The 14,200-nt window shown below is 35.3% G+C and overlaps 1 protein-coding gene across 4 annotated transcripts; it reads left to right on the top strand.

Annotated features, from left to right (window-relative positions):
- Nucleotides 1-4,680: 4,680 nt before the first annotated feature.
- Nucleotides 4,681-13,685, top strand: LOC101248877 (uncharacterized). 4 transcript variants are annotated; one of them, XM_069298071.1, is made up of 6 exons: nt 4,681-5,013; nt 5,218-5,352; nt 6,850-6,957; nt 7,344-7,439; nt 10,542-10,662; nt 13,412-13,685. In XM_069298071.1, the coding sequence occupies exons 1-6, from the start codon at nt 4,843-4,845 to the stop codon at nt 13,441-13,443; spliced, it is 663 nt and encodes a 220-aa protein (XP_069154172.1). In that variant the 5' UTR covers nt 4,681-4,842; the 3' UTR covers nt 13,444-13,685. The 4 variants fall into 4 exon arrangements, with proteins under 4 accessions (XP_069154172.1, XP_004239611.2, XP_004239612.2 ...); XM_004239563.5 differs by lacking the exon at nt 13,412-13,685 and adding an exon at nt 10,962-11,042; XM_004239564.5 differs by lacking the exon at nt 13,412-13,685 and adding an exon at nt 10,844-11,042.
- The last annotated feature ends 515 nt before the right edge of the window (nt 13,686-14,200 follow it).

Below are 14,200 nucleotides of genomic sequence, written 5' to 3'. Positions count from 1 at the left end.
GGGAAGGAAGGAGTGGGTCTATTTAAAGAAGAGACCAATTAAAATTGGGAATGCCAAATGGCGTTTTAAAATTGGATGAATGTTGTTTATTTACTTCTTGACGCGCCCAACCTGCGTAAGAGTACTGATGAGTTTTAAACGAGTCAGAATGATATATTTATTATGTTTTTTGGATGGTTTCGTGGGGGTGATAGAACCCCCACGAATTTAAGATGTCTACTTGAAAAAAATATAAGTTCCATGGGGATAATTATGTGTTCCTCTTATATTAATGGCCTAAGTCATATCCAGCCACTCAAAGTTGTCCGCATAATTCATTTAGACACCTCAACTAATCCTTGTGCCAATTGAACACTTTATTTGTTCAAAAGTCATTCCTATTAGACACAAAATGCTGACATGGCAAAAAACGTGTAATTCACTTTCCTTGAGCGCGTTAATTTATTAAAAACAATATTTTTCTTTTGTTTCTCTCTTAATTTATACCCTAAGTTAATTTTTTTTTAAAAAAAATTAACAAAAAAGAAGAAGAACAATTATCTTCTTCTTCTTCCCTATTTCTATCAACCCCACCACCCCACCCCAACCCCCATACCCATACACCAGCGATTATCTTCTTCCCCCATCATTCTAATGATTTCAAAATTCTTAGTATCAGTGGTTATCTTCTTCCCCCGCCATTCTAATGGTTTCAAAATTCTTAGCATTTTGTTTCATTTATAAATTTTTCGAAGAGATTCTTTTCCCCATCTTTCTCTACCTAAAAAACGAGATGAAGTAAAAAGTTATAATTAATAAAAAAGCTGATGAAAAAAAAATTTGTTGGGTTAAAGATGGAACTGTACAGGGGGGGGTCGCCATTAATGGAGTTAAAGGAAATGTATGTTTTATTCCAGTTGAAGGCAGGGAAGTGGGTATGTAGGTTTTACTTTTTTTTTTTTACTTTAAAATAATTTTTTTTACTTTAATATAATGTTTAAATAATTTTTTGGATTAAAAAATAACACATGTCATTATTTGATTGGTCAAATTGACATGTCAGCGCGAGTGTATTTCACACATTCTCTATTTTTTGTTTATTCTCGAAAAAATATTCAAATGGTTCAAATTCAGAATGGTTGAAGTGTTCAATAGGTAGTACGTCTAGTTGAGGTGTCTAAATGAATAATCGGGACAAGTTTGAGTGGCCGCATATGACTTTGGCCTATATTAATACTTAATTAATGAATTTATGTATGTATAGTATTAATTGAATATATTTAAACATGTGCATTTATAATTAAAATTTTTGAAATAGGTATTTACAATAGTTTTTTTAATAAAATAATCTTATCATTAAAATTACATTGATACTAATTTGACTCCAAAAAATATTTTTTTAAATGATTAGACAAACATGATTAACCGAACACTGTTAAAAATCTATTGAATAAGTGGATAGTTCATAAAGTTAGTACATGAACAATCATTCATATTCACTTGGTATCATGAACCTTTTTAGATAAGTATGTATCTATTTATTATGATACTTAATATGGTGACCGTTGGAGTGATTTCTCACTCTATAAATAGGGTTGTTCATTCACTATTGTATGAAACTTACATATACTTGAATAAGAAGAAAGTCTTCTTCTACATCTACGTCTCTTGTCTTCTTCTTATAATCTTGATTTTATAACACGTTATCAGCACGAGTCTCTGCCAGTTCAAGTAAAGACTTTAAAAGCCTCGGAGGTATGAATTTCCTTTTTTGTTTTTAAATAATGTATAATCTTTCTAAACTTGAATTTCTTGTTCTAGACATATCGGGAAAAAGCTATCTTTCATGGGCACACAATGCAGAAATTCATCTTGATGCTATGGGTCTAGCAGATTACCATCCAAGAAAATAATCAAGCATCGAATCAAAACCGTGCTAAGGCGATGATATTTATCCGTCATCACCTTGATGACGGTTTGAAAATGGAATATCTCACTGTTAAGGATCCTCTAGTGTTGTGAAACAATTTTAAAGGTAGATATGACCACCTGAAGTTGGTCGTCCTTCCAAAGGCACGTTATGACTGGATTCACTTGAGACTTCAAGATTTTAAATCAATCAGTGAGTATAACTCTTCCATGTTTGAAATTATCTCACAATTAATATTATATGGAGAAAATATCACTGACCATGATATGCTAGAAAAAAAGTTTTTCACTTTTCCTGCCTCGAGTATGCTTCTGCAGCATCCGAGAAATGGTATTTAAAAAGTATTCCGAAATAATTTCACATCTCCTTATTGCTGAACAACATAATGACTTACTGATGAAAAATCATGAAAGTCGACCTACTAGGTCCATGCCATTTCGTGAAGTAAATACGACAAATTTTCACCAATCTAGGTGTGAAAAAGGTCGTGACCCCAGTCGTGACCGTGGTCGTGGTCGAGAAAGAAATTTCAATCGTGGTGATCATCTTGCACTAAATAATAACCTTCAACACCAGCAGTGTAAAAGAAGAATGAAAAACATGACGTAGTACAGAAGAAAAATTCAGACAACAAAATGTTATCGATGTGGAGGAAAAGGACATTGGTCAAGTACCTGTCGTACGCCAAGGCACCTGGTTGAGTTATATCAAGCTTCCCCGAAGGAGGTGAAAATTAACAAAGAAGCTAACTTTATTGCGGAAGATACTGTTGAACCTATGCATTTAGATGTAGCGAATTTCTTTAAGAATTTCGAAGCAAAGATATATCACCTGATAGGTGATGGTCTGTGATAATGTAAATATATTTAATTTTCGTCGTTTATATGAACTAGTATGAATATATTTTCCTAGACTTGTAAATAACTAAAAGGTTGTGTAATGTTTTTTTTAGTAATAATATTATAATGTTTATTTCTTTTATATCTTTTATCTTGAAGTGTATATGGATACCTCAATGATCAATCATGAAGATATTTGTGTAATTCATAGTGGAACAACACACGCCATATTCAAAGATGAGAAATACTTCTCCTACTTGCTTAGAAGAAAAGTAAATGTTACTACAATATCTGGTAATTCAAACTTAATAGAAGGCTCCGGAAGAGCTACTATATTTTTGCCTAAGGGGACAAAACTTATCATAAAAGATGCTTTGTTCTCTTCTAAGTCCCCAAGAAACCTGTTACGTTTTAAAGATATTCGCCGAAATGGATAGCATGTTGAGACAATAAATGAAATGAATGTTGAATACCTTGGAATTACCAAGATTGTCTCAGACCAGAAATATGTGTAGGAGAAATTATCAACTTTATCTTCTGACCTGTATTATGCAAAAATAAGTATGATTGAAGCACACTCTATCGTAAACCAGAAGTTTACTGACTTCAAAACTTTTGTGCTTTGGCATGACCGAATAGGTCATCCTGGATCAATAATGATGAGACGAATCATTGAAAACTCAAATGGACATCCATTAAAGAACCTGAAGATTCTTACAAATGATGAGTTTTTGTGTGCTGCTTGTTGCCAAGGCAAATTGATTACTAGGCCATCACCAATGAAGGTTAATATTGAATCCCCTCAATTTTTTAGAAAGAATACATGGGGATATTTGTGGACCTATTCACCCATCTAGTGGGTCATTTAGTTACTTTATGGTCCTAATAGACACATCTTCAAGATGGTCTCATGTGTGCCTCTTATCATCTCGCAACCTGGCGTTTGCAAAATTATTGGCACAAATGATAAGATTAAAGGCGCAATTTCCAGTGTGGTGATCTACGAAGTTTTCAAATCATGCTGAGATAATAGTCATTCATGAAGCAAGTAGAGAATGTGTATGGTTAAGATCAGTAATATATTATATCAAAGAAAGATGTGGTTTGAAGTGTGACGTCAAGATACCCGCAATACTCTTTAAAGACTATGTTGCATGCATAGCTCAATTAAAAAGAGACTTTATAAAAGGAGATAGAACGAAACACATTTCACCAAAATTATTCTTCACACATGATCTCCAGAAGAATGGTGATATTGATGTGCGACGAATTCGTTCGAGTGATAATCCAGCATATTTATTTACCAAATCTTTACCAGCCTCAACTCTTGAGAAGATGGTTCACAAAATTGGAATGCGAAAACTTAACCATCTGAATCGTGGATTTTATCAGGGGGAGTAAAATACGCACTGTATTTTTTTCCTTAATCTGGGTTTTGTCCCACTGGGTTTTCCTAGAAAGGTTTTTAATGAGGCAACAAATAATGCGTATCAAAAGATATGTGTACTCTTGTTCCTTCCCTAGAATTTTTTTTCTAGTAAGGTTTTAATGAGGCACAATATCTATGGACATCTAAGGGGGAGTGTTATAAATCTATTGAATAAGTGGATAGTCCATAAAATTAGTACATGAACAACCGTTCATATTCACTAGGCTTCATGAATCTTTTGAGATAAAAATATATCTATCTATTATGATACTTAATATGGTAACCTTTGGAGTGATCTCTCACTCTATAAACAGGATTGTTCTTTCACTATTGTATGAAACTTACATATACTTAAATAAGAAGAAAAAATCTTCTCCTACATCTACTGTTCTTGTTTTTTTCTTATAATCTTGATTCTATAACAAACACAAATTATTATTTTTTTTCAAAAAACATTTTTTTAATAAGTCATTTTAAAAATGCATAAAAAAAAATTAGTTCGTACAAACATTTGCATAATCACATATCACAGAAAAGAAAACGAGAAGAAAGGGCAAAGGTGGAAAAACCCGACTTCATACCTTTCGCCGTCAAGCAACTCTTCGTTCTACTTCTTTCACCGTCCGCCGTGCGCCGTCCGCCGTCACAACAGCATAGAGTGAGAAATGGCTTGCCTGCAATATGGTAGGAATACTCTCCGGCAACAGCTGAAGAATGTGAAAACCCCAGCTGCTATCTTCCAGAATTGCGAAGGTGGAGAAGTACATTTACACCATCCACTATTTTACGCCGCCCAAGGTGTTCGATACAGAAAACTACAAGTCATTCTCACTACTGTAAGTAATTTTACTAATTCATTCATCCAATTGCCCTTTATAGTTTACTACAATTTGCACAGACAACGGCGTCCAGATTCTCTCTTTTGTTTATCGATATTTATGGTTTTTTTTACTATTTGATTGTTTCATTTTGAACTGATCTGGCTGACCCTTTTGCAATTACGACCTGATTCTTGTTCAATATTGCGTTTTGATAAGCAGGGCATAGATAAGCTTGGAAAAGCAGGGGAAACTGTGAGAGTTGCACCTGGGTATTTTCGAAACCATCTTATGCCCAAATTGCTGGCTGTACCCAATATTGACAAGTACAGGCATCTCATGGAAGATCAACGAAAGGTTTTCTTCCTTTCATTTGTACTGCCAGTGTTCGGTTCTAAATATTGATAATGCTCTGAATTCAATTATGTAATTGTGAGAAATTTGATATGTTGTTTCTTTTATTCTCATGTCCTGAATAAAATTTACGTGTATGAGACGTTAATGTACCTTAGACAGGAATTTGGTATACCCTTTAATGAGCACAAAGTTTCCTGAATCTAGTAGCCTTGGAACTTGCTCCTCTTTTTGTGTGTCATTTCTTTGAGTACAATTGCAATGCAAGTAAAGCTGTTCCGCTCATGTAATACTTATTATATTATTAGCCAGTGTTGTCAAAGGCGCACTTAACCACTCCAACGATGCTCTAAATGTGTTGAGTGCTTCGCCTCATCAAAGCTCTAAGACATACTTTTCCTTGCCAATGAGGTGACACTAAATTATTGATATTTCACTTTATCATAATTTTTTTCAATTTATTTGTCCATATATTTTTTATTCGTTCTTATAATTATTAGTCTTGGACTAAACATATATACTTGTATTTTCTACATTTTCGTTGCTCTTAAAGCGTCAATGGACCCCTAGAGCTTGTTTGCACTTTTGGCTTTTGATAAAACTGATATAAGTATCACGATACAAGTTTGTCATCTCCAAAGAGATAAAGTACTCTTAATATAAAAAAAAAGAAGATAAAAAAATAGATACAATACTGTCATCAATTCATATCCAGTAGGAATTTGAATGACATTAAATTTCCTTTTTCCCATTGTACTCATTGAGAAGGAGAAATTTCTGCAACACTTGTTTATTGGGTCTTTTTCAAATACAATAGGGACAAGCATTTTAGGCTGCTCGTTACATATCTCAAAGAAAGAGCAGGCTTTAGTAATAGGGATCATATAAGAAATATCTATTCTATTGTGCTAATGATTTATGGCTTCTGCGGTTCTGCCTGATCAGGAATGCACAATTTTTTCAGCTTCATCATTAGTTGGTGTTTCCTTAACCTTTCGAAGACCTTTTGTAGATTTTTGATGTGGTCAGTTCTTTCTTTTTAAAATACTAACAAATCATGCACATAAGGTTCACAAATATTATGTAAGAGGTCACTGATAATTTGTGTCATTGCGCTTTGATGTGTTCCACTTTTATTTTTGGGCATACCATAGTAAGGAAGGAAGTGGATTCTTTTCTTTCTTCCTCTGCATATTTTCATTTTTTATGTCACATGATAAACAAATATCTTAGTGTATCTACATTTAAAAAGGCGGAGTATGTTGGGACAAATATGCTAATTTTCCTCTGTTAGTATGTGGTATACCCTGGCATGTTTTATGTTCAACAATGCATACTATTCATTGGCCGTTTGGCCTTCACATTGTAAATGGGGTCATTTGTGAATAAAGTAAAATGACATTAGCTCTCTCTATGATTTCCTTTTTTATATTGATCACATTCTTGTGAAAATGATGTATTCATCTTCTTAGTGTTTCAAATATGTTGCCTCTCTGCCAGATTTACCAACGTGAGGAAGTTGAAGAGGTTAAAATAGTTCCAGCAACCAAGGAAGATAAGATGAAAGAATACCAGATGGCAGCAAACCGCCTGGATAGAACTATGCTGGTCAGTATCTTATGCTAAAGCTCTTTGAAATTTTGAAACAGATCTTCATTAATGATTTATCAGTATTTTTATATCATGTCTCTCGTTTATTCATCATGAACTTTTTACTATCCTGAGAGTTATCCCTGCGATTTCTTCAAAGAGAATATCGAAGAGGAAAGTAAAACTATCTGATCGTCCTTTAGCTCACACAACCTGTAGATATTAACAACCTAACTGGTATAAAGTTATTGTAGCAGTGACAGGATCATGCTATACTGATAGTGTTTTCAAGATTTAAGAGTTACCCCTTGGCTCTTTTTAACCGTCTCAGATACCTTTGGTAATGGAGCTATCATAGTTATTTGCTTCTATATCATTTATCTGAACTTCAAAATTCTTTTCAGGTGCTAAGAAAGCTCGCGAAGAAACCATTGGCGAAAGATGACAATGGTAGGACTTTTATTCAGGAATCTATTGGAAAAGATGAAATTGTGGCTGAGGTAATACTTTGTTCCTGACTTGTTGTCTTTATACTCTTTAACATTTTTATTGATAAACTTCAGCAAAAATGTGGCGCGCTCGGGGAAAGAAAATTTACGGAAGTTCATACTTGTGGTTCTTGCTTTTCTTTACTGGCAGAGCAAGTTGATTTTTTAAATCTGGGTGGCGCATCAGCATCGAACATTGAACTGTGCACCAGTGGCCATCGGGGATTTCTTGATTATCCCAAAAAATAGCTTGGTTTCTCCTGGATATTAAAATAGCTTAGTGGATAAGCTAGTTTATTTTCTCATTGATTTTTAAACTCAGGTTGGCAAGGATTTTATATTCAGTAATACAGTAAGAACCTTATTAATCTTCAACTGAAGGATGCCATTTTCACCCGGTATAAAGGGACAACCAAGTAATAGCCTCTAGGATTGACAGGAATATGTCGGATCACCCTTACTAGCATTGCAAGCTGGTTCATGGAACAGGAACAAAAATTATTTCAAAGTTTGAAAATTGGTGGCTAGGTTCGGAAGAAACTGATAGAATTAGAGAATGGTGGAATTCTTTCAACTTCACTGGAAGACCTGACTTCATACTGGCTTGTTAGTTAAATGCGTTAAAAAAAAATGAACACGGAGATTTGGGCTCTCAAATGAAGAAACTGAAACTTCTTGACTTCCTGAAAAAAAAAATCTTGTTTTATTTATCCCAAAAGAAAAATAAAAGCTCTATGGTTCTAATCTTACTTGTGATGTTTCTTGGATGGTAAGAGTAATGCTGACATTTTTTATCTCTTTCTTCCTTCTTTTTTTTGTTTTCTCCTATTAGGCTCAAATGCTAAAGCCTTTTGAGTTTTGATAAGTTGGTTAATCATTGTTCCTGTATCCCAATAATTATAGGTCATGTCTTCATTTCCTGGTTCTATTTTCCTGGAAGTGTTTGTCAGCACTATATATGGCAACTACTCTCTTCATATTTGCTACTTCGTATTCCAATTTGCTATAAATCCTTACCCATTTTCAATCCCTTTAAGCTAGAATCACTTTTCTGCTGAAAAATGTCTAAGATAGACTTTTGGAGTACCTTTTGAGACCTCATATATGACTCAATCTGAACAGGCACTATAAGATTACTTTGCACAAGCGTAGTAGCTACAGTATGATTTGCACCACTGCTGATTGTGGAAAAATTAGTTCATTCTCTTACTAATGAAGATTGATGGTCTCTGCATTTCCTATGAACATGATTGCTAACAGCTATTCTAGAAGACTTCTGATTGTTTTCTGTAGCTTGAGTCAGCTAGCCTAGTATCTCTGGGCTTCTTGATTTCCCTATAACTGAACTAGGATCAACATCAATGTTTTAACGGGGACATGTTACCCAAGGCCTAATTGGCTGAAGACAGTCAGGTGTAGGAAATTTATGTTGTGATCTTTGGCATGAGGCATATACCTATAACTAATGCTATGAGCTTCAAATGTTTTTCTTTTCTAGTTCAGTAAGAAGGATGTGTATGAAGGAGTATTAATCATTAAAACAAAGAAATGTTTTTAGTATGGAAGTTTATAAAACTAACACAGTATGCAGGAAATAGACTAAAGGTTTTCGTTTGGGGAACTAAAATTGATGCTGTTTTTCAGTCTTGTCAGTTGTCTTTAGCTCTAGTAATCTCAGCTTTTTACCAATTTCTTGACATTTTTCTGTTTCCTATTTGGTCCCAACAGCCAATTAAGTTATTTGAGGAAGCCTATCCCCTCGCCGGGATTTGGCCGTAACTTTCTTTCTCTTTTTGCTGTTCCGTACAGCTGTTATAGTGTTCTCTTTACGTGGATTTTCTTTCTGGTCTATACACAAAAGGGAATGCTGCAAATGAAACTGTAATTGTCAAGAAAGATTGAAGAATTTGAGAAGAAATTGAAGTTCGAAAATAATGTTGAAAATAGTAAACTTAAATGTTTGAGTGTCTAGATTTATGCCTTTTAGTTATCCTAGGTGCATGATCATTTTGTATTGTCTAGGTGACTTATGGTATCAATATGATTAGATTCAAGTGTGTGGAAGTAGTTAATTGGTGCGACTCTAGAAGACCTAGTAGCACCTATATAAACCCCCTTTGCAATGATATTATGTAAGAGGGAGGTTTTTCTGATGATATGAAGGAAGTACACTCAATAAAATTGAATGGAAGTAGTACACACACATATATGCTTCTCTGTGTGTGTATAAAGGGAATCCAACTTTAGTTTTGCAAACTTTATGTTGGATGATAATTACTGTATGACCAACTACACTGTCAAACCTCCATTAGTATTTGGATGTTATTTTTGGTTCTATGTACGAGACAAATCTTTCTTTGATTCGCATTTCCAATTAATTGGCCCATATCCTTCTATTGGTGGTTGACAAGAGGCATAATTTTGTGTCCTGCAAAGTTGGGACTTTTTTCTGCAAGACCACATCATATAATGCCATGAAGAGCTGATTTGAGGAGTTTTGAAACTTATAGGGAATATCACATATTTGCTAGGGATATTATGGTTTAGCATCCATATGATTTCCTTTTGGGAGTATAGGGCCAAACTTTTCCACAATATATCACTATCTACCTCCTCTTGTGACTTTGAGACACCTGACTTTGTTTAGTAACTTGATAATAACAATTTGGGCAATATTGCTGTTGGTTTCTGTAAAAATACTATCTCCAAGATTGACCTTGAAAAGGCATCTGATGGGAGACTGATATATGAGTGACATGTCTCTTTACTCACCAAAGAAAAAAAAAGAGGAGAGAATTTGACATGTCTCCTCGTAATGGGTTCCCCTCTCTTATGTAAAGCCCTACTTAGGTGGGTAGCCTTATGTCCACCGTCTTTAATTTCCATTATTGATAGAAGTACAGGAATATACAATTGAGGGTACCTGAGTAGTTGTCAAAACCTCGTTATTTTTTTTCTTTCTTTTGTCATTACATTGGGTTTGTGATTCAGAGGTGAGTTTTGTTTGTTAATTCTAGAATGAAATTTTTAATTTTCTGCTTCTCAGTTATATTAAGGTAACGCTCAAAACGTAATGCTAGTTGCGTGTGGCCATAATTCTTTCTTCTTTATCAGGTGGCGAGACAGATCTCTGTTCATATTGAACCTGAACATTTAGTTCTGGATACACCTTTGCACGTGATGGGTGAGTTTGAAGTCCCACTGAGGATGCCGAGGTCCATTCCATTGCCAGAAGGTAAAGTCCAATGGGTTCTGCAAGTCAAAATTAGGGGCAAATGAAGAGAACACTTCTAGATCAACCATAATACAGAGTAGTAGTGACATAAATTAAATGATCACTTGTTTCAAATATGACGATGGCCTAAATTTATCGTTCTTCTGTAGTTTTAGCATTTCTGATTCTCGTCTTTTGGCAGAAAAGAAGCATTTTATCCAGCTGTTTAGATTATGGGATTGACCTGCTCGAAAATTTTGGTGGATGATGACTGATTTGGGACTGTTTGCCCTTTTTTTCCGTGTATCTATTCTCTGCAGGCCACAACTTTGATCAGTATAATTGTAGCTCATATGTGGATTAATTGGGAATGTTGCAATTTTGTCCTTCGTCGATAATAATTACAATTGCTAGTCAAAAATACATAAGATCTACACTAGCTATGCATAAGATGCGTATATTGTATGCACATAATACATTAATATACAAAATATACATTTTTCTGGCAATTAGTTTTGTGGTTAGTGTAAAAATCCCTTTTAACTAATTTTTAAAGGATGCTAAATGTATAGGAGTTATCATCATTATCTTAAGTAATGTGATTTTCTAGCAAATTTTGATTTGCCCAAGTAGCCCAGCTGTTGTCTTATTATCTTTAGAGCACAACTATATGTGTTAATAACCGTAGTTGGAATTGAATGTTTTTTCTCTATGGATTACAACCAACAGTGTAAAGTTATCGTTCTATTGTAGCAATGTAATTTTATACACGAGTCACTCGGATACCAAATTTATTAGGTTATTAATTAATGTCTTTTATCATAAATAGTTATAGGTTAAGTGTTAAAAGCATTTATTATTCTTCTTCTTATATTTTGAGTTTCGAACTTAAATTATTGGGAATATGAAAAACATATCTAAACTATCACTCATTGGTTTGAGAAACGTAATTCTAGACCAAATCTTTGGATTGACATAGAATTCGGTCAAACATACCTTTAAGTCAGTTAATGACTATAGGAAGTATCTGACAAATATAAAAAATAACTTAAAATATGTCAATAGTGATTTAAAATAAGTTAGGAAGTGTTTAACAAGGTCAAAAATGACTTAAAATAAGTTCAAAATGAGTTAAAATAAATCAAAATCAAAATTAGGTTTGCTTCTACTTTTTATTTTTTTGAATTAAAAATTATTTAAGTTTATTTATTTTATTTTTGAATTAGAAACTACTTTTTGAAGCCAATCCAAATGGAGTCTTAGTTAATGATCAAAGTCCATATATTATGTGTTCTTGAGGATTTGTGGCTACAAGCTGTAACGACCTGTTTAGTCGTTTTGAGCAGCAGATTTTATTTCTGGAAAAACAGGCTGAGACGACGGAACCCACGACAAAACGTCATGGGCACGACGGACCGTCGAGGGTGTCTCGTCCCAAAACACTTAGAAATTCTGAAATTTGGGTGCTGAAATCGACTGTCTGAACTTTGTAACGAAATGGCAGGACGGACCGTCACAGGTGTGACGGACCGTCACAGGCCCTTGGTGGAAATTTGGGTCTCTGAACTTTGCGACGACCTGCAGGACGGACCGTCGCAGGCACGACGGCCCGTCACAGGTTGCGCAATCCCAGTCTGGGTCGGATTTCTTGATACGTTTTAAGGGACGTTTTTGACTATTCTTGCCTTAATTATAAAGTTCGTGGGTTTATATTAATAACTCAAATTCTTGGGGGTTAAAAGAGGTAACCTTAAGTTAATTAGTGGGGTATTATTTCCATCTTTTATTCTTAATTATATACTAATTAGGGTAAAAGAAAGAGGGTTTGAATAAGAAAATAGAAAGAACAAGAAGGGAGAGAGAGAAACGATCGAGAGAAGAGGAAAGCACCAAGCTTTGAGGATTAACTTGCTTGATTTCAATTCTTCGGTGGAGGTAGGTTATGGTTTTCATACTATTCGTAGTAAACTCCTAATAGCGAATGATATGTGTTAGTAGTATTGTAAACCTTCTATATGCTTAATTGTATGCTTGCATGAATGATGTGATTATGTAATTGTGAATAAATAAGCATGATGAAGCTATTGAATCCCAAATCTTGAAAGGAAACCCTAATCTACTTTGTTAATGATGATGCCTTGGTATAAAAGAAGGCTTAATGAACGAAAGTGGTGAGATTAGGGGATCGGGTGCCACGTTCCGGTACCAGGATAGAATATATGGATCGGGTGTCACGTTCCGACACCAGGATAGTATATGGATCGGGTGCCACGTTCCGGTACCAGGATAGTATATGAGGATCGGAGTGTCACGTTCCGACACCAGGATAGTATATGGATCGGGTGCCACGTTTCGGTACCAGGATAGTATATGAGGATCGGAGTGTCACGTTCCGACACCAGGATAGAATATGGATCGGGTGTCACGTTCCGACACCAGGATAGCATATTGAGGAGCGGAGTGTCACGTACCGACACGAGGGGAATAAAGATAACGAGTCTTGAAAGATGATAATATATTCAAATCTAATGAACCTAATTCCCAAATGAGTATGATGAGGAGGCGTGAGTCCTCATTGATGTGCTTGGTGTTGTAACCAAGGGTTATGGTAACTGTAAATGCTGCATGCTAAGGATATTAGTTAATTTTATGATATTATCTGATATATACTGTTTTCTATTTTGAGTTGGCCGATGATATCTACTCAGTACCCGTGTTTTGTACTGACCCCTACTTTTATGTTTTCTTCTTGTTTATTTGTGGAGTGCAGCAAACGTGCCGTCGCCTTCGACTCAACAGTAACTCAAGCCAGTCTTTCTACACCGGAAATTCAGGGTGAGCTAATGCTTCTAGCTTGGACTGGATCTTCTTCTTCAAGTCTTGATGCCTTGAACTTCCGGCATGGACTATCTTCTTATGTATTTTTAGCTTTTAGAATACTCTTAGTTTAGTCATTTGATCGTAGATGTTCTTGTGGTGATGACTTCCAGATTTTGGGGATAATAATAGTTATTGATTTTATTAATGAGTTTAAGTCTTCCGCATTACTTTATGTTGATATTATATTGAAATGTTAAGGTTTAGATTGGTTGGTTCGCTCACATAGGAGGGTAAGTGTGGGTGCCAGTCGCGGCCCGGATTTGGGTCGTGACAAGCTTGGTATCAGAGCGTTAGGTTCGTTGGTCTCATCACACAAGAACGAGTCTAGTAGAGTCTTAAGGAACGGTAGGGGGACGCCTTTACTTTTCTTTGAGAGGCTATAGGACTTTAGGAAAATTCCATTCTTTCTTTCTTCCTTTCGTGCTACTACATGAATCCAATTGGTATCTAGGTGATACAAATTGGTATCTGACCATCTTCACTCTCTTTCGCAGATGGTTAGAACTAGAGCAACGACTACGCCAACACCAACACCAGCACCCGCAGGACAGGGTGCGTCTGAGCCAGCCACTGGGGCTGTGGCTCGAGGAAGAGCAACGGCAAGAGGCCGTGGTAGAGGTCGTGGGAGGACGTCCTCTAGAGGAAGAGGACGAGCACCTAACCCATCTGATACTAGGGC

Source organism: Solanum lycopersicum, chromosome 5 (genome assembly GCF_036512215.1).
Source record: "Solanum lycopersicum chromosome 5, SLM_r2.1".
Classification (NCBI taxonomy): Eukaryota; Viridiplantae; Streptophyta; class Magnoliopsida; order Solanales; family Solanaceae; genus Solanum; species Solanum lycopersicum.
This window is presented reverse-complemented; position numbering and strand designations above follow the sequence as displayed.

Excerpts from the sequence above, each read along its gene's own strand:
- LOC101248877 (XM_004239563.5), top strand. The coding sequence starts at position 4,843 with ATGGCTTGCCTGCAATATGGTAGGAATACTCTCCGGCAACAGCTGAAG. Across the intron at positions 6,958-7,343 it reads GCCTGGATAGAACTATGCTG|GTGCTAAGAAAGCTCGCGAA; the intron begins GTCAGTATCTTA and ends AATTCTTTTCAG. Across the intron at positions 7,440-10,541 it reads AAGATGAAATTGTGGCTGAG|GTGGCGAGACAGATCTCTGT; the intron begins GTAATACTTTGT and ends CTTCTTTATCAG.